The sequence below is a fragment of the Nymphaea colorata genome, chromosome 5 (genome assembly GCF_008831285.2).
Source record: "Nymphaea colorata isolate Beijing-Zhang1983 chromosome 5, ASM883128v2, whole genome shotgun sequence".
Taxonomy (NCBI): Eukaryota; Viridiplantae; Streptophyta; class Magnoliopsida; order Nymphaeales; family Nymphaeaceae; genus Nymphaea; species Nymphaea colorata.
Window position 1 is genome coordinate 11,852,024 of NC_045142.1, and position 12,750 is coordinate 11,864,773.

The following is a 12,750-nucleotide window of genomic DNA, read 5'->3' on the forward strand; positions in this document are numbered from 1 at the left end:
AAGAAGGGGATATACAACGGCCATGGATTCAAGCAAGGTCCTGATTGTAGGTTCCACCGGCTACATCGGCGCTTGGATAACCAAGGCCTGCCTGGCTTCTTCCAAGCACCAGACCTTCTTGCTCACCAGCCCTACCACTCATGCCATCATTTACAAGCTGCCACTCCTCCTCTCCTACAAGCAAGCTGGTGCTACGCTGGTGGAGGCCTCCCTGGACGACCATGAATCTCTGGTCTCCCTCCTCTCTGGGATCGACTACGTCATCTCCGCCATCGCCGAAGAGCAAATTGAACAGCAGCTCAAGCTCGTCCGGGCCATGAAGCAAGTTGGAACCATCAAGGTCTTTCTCTCTCTCTCCCTAGACCTCTCTCTGGCTTAGACGATAGATGCGTTTGTTGACAAATGTAATTAGCTCTGCCAATTGGGTCGACTCATCTTGCCTATTAGATTTTAAGTTGCAAGTGTATCTCTTTTCAAATTTGATCCACTGATCAAATTAGCGTTCACGTTTAAACTAATCGACTGCGATGCCCTGTGGGATTAATTAACAGTGGATGGTGCAAAAATTTTTCAGATCATCTTCTTCTAGACACCTTTTAAAACATGAAAACAGAGAATGTGGCATGCTAAAACACTATTCCTGTTACATATTGCATTTCGGGATCACCAATATCGCAAACTAAAGTGGTTGATCAGAGTTGCGTTTATGAAATCCCTGCTGTTTCGAGTTGCAGAGATTCCTTCCTTCAGAATATGGAGTGGACCCAGATTTCATGGAGCACTCCATCGCGCCTGGTTCAGTGTTGTTTGAGCAGAAAAGAAGGGTGAGGCGAGCCGTTGAGGAGAGTGGGATCCCGCATACTTACGTGGTTGCTAACTGCCTTGCCGGTTCTTTCCTGTCTGGCCTGGGTAATTATGGGCGGTTCTGGCCGTCGGAGGCCAAAGTGCAGATCTATGGCGACGGAAATCACAAAGGTAAGAGAAGACCTCATTCATTTACTTGAAAGAACGCCAAAATCAAGAAAATTGGCCCAAGGGCTTATGCATTGCCGACTTGCATTCTCTTCCTAGTGCTTTTGGTTTTTCTTCCTTAGGCCAGCTTAGAAGTCATGTTTTTCCTTTCCTTGGCTTACTGTCTTTGGTCATTTCCTGAAATTGGGCTCTCCGTGGACAGACACAATAACCCTTGTATCCTGTTCTCTGATGTTTAAAAAATGATCGACAATTAGTTTTTACTTATTTGACATAATAAAAAAATAGCTTGCAAGATCGTTTAGGATCAACTTCAAGTTGTATGGTTTAATTTCGATCTATTAAAAAAAAATGAGGTTTCACTGATAAAAGGAACTTAAATAAAGGGATGAGGTTTTGGTGATAAACTAAACTTAAATTAAGATTTGGTATCAATATTTTGTCAAAAGGAAGGTTATATTTTGGTGATATGACATAAACAAGCTTAGGTTTGAATCTCATTGATTTAGTCGTTTGCTAAAAAATCAAAGCTGAAGTGTGTCTTCCTTATTCTATTAAAACTTGAGTGTGGTTCATCAACACTCTTTTTATCTTTTATTTTTTATTAAAAAAAATTTAAGATTTGCATTAAATTAAATAGCTTTTATATCACCTGATCTCAAGTCCTATAAGCCCATACAGGACATTTTAAAAGGGGAGTTAATTTGATAGATTATTCAAACGTCTTCTTAAAGTGCAGTTATTGTTTGCAACTTCTAATTATTAAGTACACTTGATGCTATTGACCATAAAAGAAAGAGCTGTTTGAACAATGACTGTCATATTTCTTTTCCAAACAACGGCGCATGAAATATGTCGCCTAATTAAGAAATTTACCTTCAAACATTAACTGGACCAATACAATTTTAACTTTCGTCTCGCGAGAATTCGGAATGAATTTTACTTCAAGCTGAAACAAGAAACACGTATTGACATAAATGTCATGAATAAGGTAGAAGTTCATAAATAAGAATATTTAAGTCTTCCAATTAATGGCTTAGGATAGTTGGCGTAGTGGCATATAATATTTAAGTCTTCCAATTAATGCACGTAGGATCCACTCCTTTCTTATGTTTCAAGAACATGACACGCCAAAATGAACTAGAGACGTCATAATGCATCCTGACGTCACAAGCCCCAGTAGGGATTATAGACACACACTCTCTCACTCTCACTCACCCTCTCACATGGCTTGCTTGTTTTTTCACAAAAAACGGAATCAAGGATCACCTAGAACCAGAGGCGGAGACACAATTTTTATATTAACATTTTTAAATATTTGTTTTAGTGCTGTTTCGGAAATAGAAATCTACGAAGGACTACTCTAGAAATCTTTTCTAGCTCGAAGGAAAGTTTAACCTGGGCAGAGCTAGAAAATTTTGCTAAGGGGCCTAGTTACATAATTTTTAATTTTTAAGGGGCACCTATGTAATGAAAAAAAAAAACAGCCATGAAATTTTAAATTTAAAAATAAACACTTTTGTCAGCCTGTATGTGCCATTGCCCATGTCATGCCTACACCTGCCTCCACCCAGTATGTAGATAGATATCAATAATTAAATCATCAACTTATTTACCTAGCCAAGGAGTTGGAAGTATGATCTTCAACTGGTAGGAGGTCAAGAATTTCAAACTCAAAGTGTGTTTTTTGGAGTCATCTTCTGAGGGGCTGTCTTGCTAGTTAGCTAGTAAACAGCACCACATTTGTAATGCAATTTATAACCAATTTTGATGTACAGTGGTTTGGATGGTGGAGGAAGACATCGGGAAGTACGTGGTGAAGGCCATGGATGATGTGCGCACCCTTAACCGCACCATCTATGTACGACCTCCATCAAACATCAAATCTCAGATGGAGGTTGTCAACTTGTGGGAAGCTCTTAGCGGGAAGACCCTGCAGAAGGAACATATCACCGAGCAGCAATGGCTTCAAAAGATACAAGGTAAGGATCTCCAATCCGGAAGAAAAGTTACACTTTTGTAATGCATTTTCTGGATCTATGTGCATAGCTGCGCAAAAGTCAAGGCTAGGTCCTGTCGTCCAAACCCTTCAATTGCTGCCCCTCTAACATAGGGAGATAACTAAATTAAAATGAACACACACACACACACACACACACACACACACACACACACACACACACACATATATATATATATATATATATATATATATAAATGCTGAAATGCTCCCGCCATCCGTAGACTCTAGCTTCTCACAAATGTATTGTGCATTGAGCTATGTGACAGCTGGAGAAATGTATGTCTTGAATATATATATATATATATATATAAGAAAATTGAACCGTGAATCTAACTCTACTGTGACATCTAGGAACATCGTATTTAGGTGGTCCATCATTTTGATCGGATGGCTAAAAAAAGAAAATTTTAATGTTTTTTTTCCTCATATGAAACTGCTTTGCCAAGTGGCCTCATTGACTATTCCCGTCATCTTCACTACCCGATCATTGTTTTCCAGCTGGCCCCTTTTATAGGTGCATCTGGTGTCTTCCTTCTTCTGGCTGACTGAGAGGTTCATCCCTACCACTAGGAATGAGACCTGAAGTTGTAACACCTCAGATGTTTAGTCCCGGATCGAAGACTGTGAGGGATCTTCAAGGGCTTATAAAGGGAGGCTTTAATGAGATGATTGTCCTGGTTCCTACCCTTTTTAGGATTGGAACCGAAATCGCTAGGGGGCGGGTTGGGATCCGTCGAACCAGGGGCCCGAGCCCGGGAGTGGGTCGGGTTGTTATAATGGTATCAGAGCAGTTTCAACACTCGGACCTAGGGTCCCACACGCGCGGACGCGTGTGCCTTAAGGGGGGTGGATTGTAACACCCCAGATGTTTAGTCTCGGATCGAAGATTGTGAGGGATCTTCAAGGGCTTATAAAGGGAGGCTTTAATGAGATGATTGTCCTGGTTCCTAGCCTTTTTAGGATTGGAACCGAAATCGCTAGGGGGCAGGTTGGGATCCGTCGAACCAGGGGCCCAAGCCCGGGAGTGGGTCGGGTTGTTATAGAAGTTCCCTCCATTCTTCCTGCCTCCAGGGTCCCTAGCTATGTCAGCATCAATGATGACGGCAGTGCACCATTCAAGTTGGATGTTGTGCCCTACGATTTTAAGACATAGGGCCATGCCCACATGAATTGGACTAAAAACCTGCATTCCTGTAAGTCCCAAGCCTGACCAGCTACGTTATACCCCTTGAGGCTGGAACCTCCCATCTCAAAAGTGTTTGATATATTATAAATTTATTGAAGATTACAAGTCCATAGGTGCCTGCCACCCAAAGGACTTTCCTTTTCCTCCATGAAATTAAGCTCCATTTTAGCTTAAATGAAAATCCTTTTTTTCTCCACTGCATTGGTTGTCCTTGGGCCTGCATTCTCACCTATACAAGTGAGTTGAAAAGGGAGAGAGGACAACATTAACTCCATATACCATACTGGAGCTCCAGCTTAACTCTGCTAAGCTCTTAAACTCAACCTCCTTTTCTTTTTCATAGCATCTTCACAAAGATCACCTCATATACTTTTAACATACAAGAAATAAAGCACAAGTGAGACTAAAAGAGAAAAGGACTGGGAGATACCTAAAAACTTGGTCTAGTGGATCATAGTTACTTGTTGGGCAGAGCAGATTTATAAATGATAACTTCAGCCTTTTTTAAGTCCCTTTTTTAACAATTTCATAAAAACATATTTTCATGATCGACCCAAAACCTTTGAATTATATAATCAGCTATGGGGAGAGAGAGAGAGAGAGATTTTCTGCAATGGGTTGTTAGTGACAGGACACAAAAGTAGGAAAGAGAATTGGATTGACAGAACATATGTACCCATGTCTAGGGATAACAGTGACATCACCTGCTTTCTCAAAATCTACTCGAACTCACCTGTATGTGCCCGACTTGAGCTTGACTCATTTAATAAACAAGTTAAGCTCAAGCTTGAGTTAACACCTGAGTTATGAATGAGTCGAGTTTGAGTTACATGAGCTTGACTTGTTTAAACTCAACCCAGCTGGTGTCTTCCCTGTTTATTAATCTTCAACAGTATATCAGTAATCTTTGAAAAATTTTAACACCTTGTTTTGTGCTTTTCATTTTTATTTAAAGAAAATTATATATGAATCAAGTGACTTCCGATAGAACAAGTTGAGCTCAAGCCAAGTAATATGTGACTTGAGCCGAGCTGGAGCTGGCTAAGCTCGAGCTCAGCTCACTTCTTATACATTCCTTGCCATGCCCATGATCAATTAATGAAAGATAACCATTTTTTTCTTGTATGACAATGGTAGGGCGGATGATGAGGTCCCCTACGGGGGAAATTTTAACAGTATATTCATCTCTGCATTGCTTAGAACTACTTTTAAGAGCTGACCTTGGTTAACTTCTACATTTTTGTCCAGTAAATGAACAATAAATGCCATTATTACTTTATATAGTGATCTGCATGTTTTATTCTTGCATGCCCTTGACAGTGACCGAGTCCTGCTTACAGACGTTTGCATATATTTTTGTGTATATGTGCAGATGAGAACCTGCCGTGGGAGCTGAGACTTGTACTTTCCATTATCTATCACATCTTCTTTGAAGGAGTTATCATGTCCTTCCCCATCAGCCATGATAATGAAGCTTCATCACTCTATCCTGAGGTTAACCATGTGGACATCAACTCTTATCTCAATGGTTTTCTTTGACCATGTGCCATCGCTTGCTCTTCTTGTCTCCATAACAAATATCAATGGAGTTCATGGTGTGTTAACTCCATATTTCTGTTGTTTTGTTAAGAAGATTCCAAGTGCATGCATTCTGATTGCTCATGAAATCTGATGTCTTTCTATATGATAAATGGGACTGAGCCGTACATGTAAGTCATCCTCAGCCATTGCTGGATTAGCGCTTAAGTTGGCAAATCATGATTATCCTGCAAACGAGCCTAGTGATCTCGATCCTATAAAGAGATATTTCATGGGAAGGGAGAGAGAAAAAGAGAGTGGAGCTTTAAGTGCAGCTGAATGTTTGCATCCCAAAAATTCATTGGATTTTGGAGTGCTCAAGAAAATATCTTTTTGTTTTGAAAATGAGAGAGAAAGGGACTCACCCGTCAGTACGAGGATCGACCATTCCCGGCGCTTTTACTGGGGGTAATCAATCCAATGGCTATGTCAATTATTGAGTTGTGATTGTGATCATAAGCGATATTGAGTGAGTGTGAATGCATGAATGCATTGATCCTATATGATTAGAAAGAGAAATCATTCCTACCATCACACACTTCTAAGATTTTTGTAATAAATATTTTTGATGAAAAGAGAAAAGTTTTTTAAAATGGAATGGGGTTGTAGACCCTCAAGCATGATTCCAACACTGGGTTATTACTTTGAGTATAAAGTCGGCAAATGTAAAAGATCTTTAAAGAAAAAATGTTCAAAAGAATGGAAAAGATGAAAGACTTTTATAAAGAGAAATGTAGAGAAAGAGAGAGAGAGAAAGAGATAATGAAAATCAAAGATTTAAAAAAAAAAAAGATACATATTCATATATATGTATATATATATATATATATATAGAGATACATATATGAAAACTTGTGAAAATGAGATTTAAATCAAATAGAGAAGAGAATATCATTTTAGAAAGAGAGAGAAAGAGATTTAAAAGATAGAATACATGTATACATATTTATATATACGTACACGAGAGTTTGTGAAAGTATGTTAAATCATAAAGAGAGGATGACAAAGAAAGATATTCATGTGCACGTATACGTATATAATATGTATATACACATATGTCTTTATGAGTATTAAAATCTAGAAATGACTTGAAAATAGCCGATTTCAATTTTTGATATAGGCCGAAGGGGAACTTAGGCTCATGCAAAAACCTAAGTTAAGTCTCCAAGGCCGCATTAGAGAAGGTATTTGGTTTTGAACATCTTTTGAAAAACATGATTCTAAATATTTTTGTGTATGAATAAAACCACAAGTATTACAAGAAAATTGATTTCTCCCACAATTGAGTATGGAAGAAAATAAAAAATACATGAAATGGGGAATGACGAAGCACTCATTAGGGTTTCTAATCGGGTGATTAAGAAATAAACTAAGCGTGATAATGACATGAAGATGTATTTTAACATGTACAAATTTGTGAAGGACTTTTTCGGGTTGGACAAGTCCCAACCTCAAAAATCAATAGAATTATGAAGAAATCCCAACCCCAAGCACTCATTTTCACCATGCATTTACTCATTTTTTAAGGAAATATTAGAATATCAAGCATGAGTGATGAATGAAGACAATATAACAAGCATATTTTTGGAGATGAAATGAAGAAATGGAATTTATTCCGCCTTCCTCATACTCTCGATGTACTCAAGAGTAGCTCTTCATTCCGGATAAGAAATCATTTGAGGTTTCTTGCATGGCCATGGGGAAGTGACAAGAGGAAAAAAGAAATAGATGAAAACAAGAAGAAGATTGCATACCTCAAATATGAATGACAATGGAAATGAGCCCTCTCTTTTGAATGATCTCGGAGTCGCCTAAGATGAAGCTCCAAGATGATGAACCACCACGAGATCTTTTTGTGCTCCTTTGAAGGATTGCAGCTTGATGAATCTTGCTCTCAAGAATGGAGAAGAAGAGAGAAATGGAAAGAGAAAGCTATGGAAAATCAAAAATTTGAAATGAGGAAGCTGGAGAGGTTCCTCCATGGTTGGCTCCTTTGAAGAGTTGTAGTTTGACGACTTGCTCCAAGTTGGAGATGAAGAAGAAGAATGAGACAAAAAGTAGAAGAAGGAAAGAAGAGGAAGAGATTAAAAACTCTAAGTCCTCAAGTGAGAATGCACTAGAGCTTCTCCAAGGGCTAGCTCATTGCCCAAGAGGAAGGAAAGTGGAGGTTTTTATAGAGTTTTGGAGCCAAACTCAAATTTGTATTTTTTTTAATTTGACAAGATTTTCATGTAAATTTCAAATTATTTTGAAAAAGAAATGGGTTTGAAATGGGTATGATTATCCATTAGGCCCGAAAATCCATCTTTGAGGTGTAGGCAGGGCTACTGCCCACTAAAAAGGTTCAAAATTTGACTTCTAACGATCAATTTTTGAAGAAAAAAATGAGATTTTTGAAGGAAAATTCACCCGCGCATGGCATGCGTGGTTGCGCGTGGCAACAACGTGCGGGCTGGGTCGTCAGCTGCACAACATGCTCTCATGCGCGACAGCACGTCGTGCGATGCGCAAAAGCTTTTTTTTAATATGCATAAAACTATTTTTTTGGTTTCAAATGGGTGGTCGACTTCGTTTTGAGTGACTCCGGACTCGTTTTAAATTTGGACTGGATTCAATTGTTCGCTGACGCGTTCTAGTGTGCGATTAAGGCTTAAAAACACTTTTTGGCATAAGAATGAGACCTTGAAACAAAGGCAGGTTCCATGCATGTGCGATGCTCAAATTTTGTCATTTTCAATTCGATTTCAAATTTTGAGTTTCAAATGTATGATTTGGATCTAAACTTGGGTTTAAAAATTCATTTTACATTGAATAGTTGCAAATTTGTTTTGGGTCTAGGATTAAATCTGAATACGGTAGTTTTTGAAAAATTTGGTGTGATAACACTGAAAAAGTAGAGAACCATCACACACAGCAAGATAGTGTTTAACGTGGTGAATTTGGTCTTTGCAAGTCCACATCCAAGGGGAGAAACTATTAGGATCAGTTTCTGTGCACTTTGAAAAGCATAGAAAGTCTAGGCTATCACTAAGAGACATATATCTCGTTCATAGTCAATTATATGTCACCAAATATATTAGCATCGCACTGAGAGATGTATATCTCTTGCATAGTCAATTATGTGTCACCAAATATATGAGCATCAATCACCAAATATATAATCTACAATGTAGCAACTATGCCAAAAAAAATATAGTAACTAGAATCTCCAGCCTAGACTAGAAACAACACCAGTAGCATTTAAATCTTCTCATGATCCCAGGATACCTTAAACAACATGCCTTCTTTTCCTTCAACACTTTCCCTCAACTCGGGAATGAAAATTGGAACAACCTGGCACTTGGATAGGGAAGTATAAACTGGGTCCTTGAAGTGCCATTTGTAAATCCATCTGCAATATGTTTGCTGGCCATGATGTGAGGGCTGCAATTTTTTTTACATATTTAGTCCTTTCATGAAATACATAATTGACAATTATTTAAATAACAGCTTTATTGTGTCAAACCAATGCTTCTTGAATCTCAAACCGCAACTAACTGAGGACACTTCTCACCGATATTAGTTGATTAAATATGTCATATCTCTATACGCTTTAGCATGCCAAGACTCCTTGGTACTTACTTTTCTATGCCACTAAATGTCCAACCATTAATACCTGAACTAGATCCTCTATCACAAACATCTCTTGCCCAATCTGCATCACAATATCATTCAATTTTGGTGTTTCCACCATATTTTTATGGCATTTCCAAGGCTTATTCATGCATATGCTCATCAAATTTGTAATATCAGGTATATCAGTTTTCCCGCTAGCCTTTGAAATGTCCCTTTGTCCACCTCTAGGTCCACCTTTGAATTTAAAGACGAGTTTCCACTAGTTGAGAGGCCAAATTTATAGTCCCCTTTTAGGTCAAGAGCATACGTTTTTGACTCAGGCATGGTCCTTTGTAGTGTTTATCATACTAAGCTATTGAAGATTGTTTAAGGCCGTAGACATCCCTTTTTAAGTGTATGAACTAGTCCTTTTTTTTGTTAGGGTGACTAGGTAGCAATTCCATGTATACTCTTAATTTATTTGTCTTGACCACTAGAGTGTATCTTTCATGATCATATTCCACTCCAAAATCTTGAGCAATCCTTTTGTGACAAAGAAAGCCTTGTACCTATCAATATCTTCATACTCCTAGCTCTGATTTTTTTCATATTGCCTCAAGTTATTCATCCATAACATGTCTCAACCAAAGTTTTTATGGCTGCATTATAAGATGCAGCTCATGAAATTTATCAACATTTTTTTTTCAAAAAATGCATGTTTACTAGAGACATGAGAACAATAAATGTATTTATCTATGAGATATCTAGAAGCATTGTAAGTAATATAATCCTAGAGACAAATGAGGAGTCATCCAGCTCATAGTGACATCTTTCGTTTCACTTTAACCTGAGCGAGATAATGCCACATTTTCTTAAGTTAATCTTCACCCATAGAGTTATCACAATAATAGTGTCTTGCTCCAACACTATTTATTTATCACATATTTCAACATTGAGGAATGCGTCCACAATGTCAACATTTGGCTGAATACTCTTCCCTTGGAAGGTACTTCCATAAACTTCATTATAACAATAAGCTTTTTCATTGAAACATCACATTACACAAAAAGACTTTCAATTCAGGATGATAGGGATGATGTTTCTTGCTACTATAACATTATCCAAGCAACATACACTTGAATGCTCTTGGACGCAATTTGACATGCTTATGAGTTGCAATCCATATATGTATAATACAACCAGCTATATTGAAGATGATCAAGACTGATTTTTTGCCAAGAACAGCCTTTGCTGCCACCAAATCTCTTAACCTTTGACTGGTCATTCAATTAATTGGTAAGTAGTAGAAATGGCTTTGGTCTAAAAGATTTTAGGAATATTTGATTGAAACAGTAGTGATCTAGCAAATTTAAGTGGACAACAACTTTTATTTTCAATAGATCTATTTTGCTAAACCACATTAACACAAGAAGCTCGATGCATAAAACCACATAGTTCAATATACTCTTTAAAGTGATTTTTACATACTCATACCATTGTCCAATCTTAAGAATTGAATTTTAGTCTCAAATTGGTTAGAACCATAAAGACCTTGAAATTATCAAAAACCTCATCTTTATGCTTCAAGAAATAGTTCTGAATGTTATTAAAAATAATTTTCCACAAACATGTCTCCACATATTGGTGTGAACAAGAGGAAAGGATGTATGAGACACACTCAAAATAGTCAAACTTAGGTCTACCTAATCTACCATATTGACGAAATATCACAACCTTCATTGTTAAAATGTAAAAAGAAATAGCAAATCAAGGTGTGGCCACTTGTACGGCCCATTAATCGATTCTGCGACCAGGAACTCTTCTCCCCAACAACCAGCAAAACTGTGCGCTTATACGTAACTTTGTGAAGCATGTGAAGCAAAGCACCATCAGCAAATAACTTCTTCGTGATATATAAGTTCCAAAACGCAACATTTAGTAGGAGAAAGGTCCACATGACAATCCAATTCCTTTGCTATCTTAGCTACATAAAAAAGATTTGAGCTCAAGGATAGCAATTGTAAAGCAAGGTGTCAGCATCCCTAGTGAAACAACATAATTTGAGCCTGCCTTCTGAAGAAATATAGGAACCCATGTCAAGTAGAAATAGGACCTAAACTATTTTTTGCATGAAAATCATATAGATATGATACATTGTCGAATCAACCTTCCAATATGTTGAACGTAAGTATTCTAAGATATTTTTCCATACCTAGTTTGGTAACATCTGAACTAGTTGATGTAGGTGCAGCCATGCATGTGGTCTTCTGAATATTATGAAGAAGCTCAGTTACCTTCTCTAAAATATCAGAACTATTTTGATGATCAACTATGTTTACCCTGAGTAGGTTGCTCACCTCATTTGGAAGAGTCATCATCATGTCAGCTATTTCTTTTATCATGACGACATTTACTTTACTTCCCATTCAACTACCAACAACGATCTTGAGTTTGGCAATTTCCTTATTGTAAGTGCATTTAAACTACTGAGTCGGTTCTTTAAGGGGTTTGCTCAAACTAGATTGTTCAGTGCTTTGATCATAATTAGCTACAAATATCACCTTTTCATTGGTGTCAATGGGACTTTTGTCTTCAACCTCACTAAATTTGTGGTTTTTTTCACCTTTCATCTGGTAGAAAACTGTTACAAATAGCACCAAGAGAAAGCAAATTTTAAGTCATAAGAATGTGAATGTTAGACTGACTTAATCATCTCCAAGCCATATAAAATTTGAAAAATTTGCTCTCATTTACATTGTTTTTTTAGGTGACCCAAATAAGTTGTATTAAGACAATATAAATCCATCTCATTCCATTTCCCTTTAATAATGCAAATGTTCTTGTCAATGCCATATTTCCTTTCTAAAGGTTTAGGAACACTCTAGACTCGCATTCTTCATACTAAGGATCATTGGAAGGAGGCTTGGTTTTTCTTCCATTAAAAGTGTTTTGTTTTTTATTTTCTACTAAGATACAAAGTGCACCTTACGACTAAGCCAAGTAATTCATACCACTCGATAAAGCATTGGCTATTTTTGTATTAAGAATACATTATTCCACAATAATTCTATGTTGAAGAGCCCTTGTGTTGAAGAGCATCCACGGGAACCACTAGATTCTTCTCTATCTTCAAATTCCATGAGCATGTTGAGAATCAATGATCAAGATAAAGTACTGCATCATAAACCTACAGTCTAATATCATGAAGTACTTAATACAATTGGAAAAGTAGAAATTCAATCACAGAAACAAGGCAACATTTAATGTGCTTGAACTTGATAGATCTAATTCTATAGGGAAAACTCTCTTGATCAATTTTCATTCATGGTGTTTATATGCAAAATATTTTATCTTTTACACGTAAACCTTTTGGAAAGAAAGAAATCGGTAACATGTC

General features: G+C 37.3%; 1 protein-coding gene across 1 annotated transcript; it reads left to right on the forward strand.

Annotated features, from left to right (window-relative positions):
• Positions 1-5,872, forward strand: LOC116254772 (bifunctional pinoresinol-lariciresinol reductase 2-like). Its single transcript, XM_031630342.2, has 4 exons — positions 1-340; positions 735-975; positions 2,751-2,954; positions 5,554-5,872. The coding sequence occupies exons 1-4, from the start codon at positions 23-25 to the stop codon at positions 5,718-5,720; spliced, it is 930 nt and encodes a 309-aa protein (XP_031486202.1). The 5' UTR covers positions 1-22; the 3' UTR covers positions 5,721-5,872.
• Positions 5,873-12,750: the final 6,878 nt, after the last annotated feature.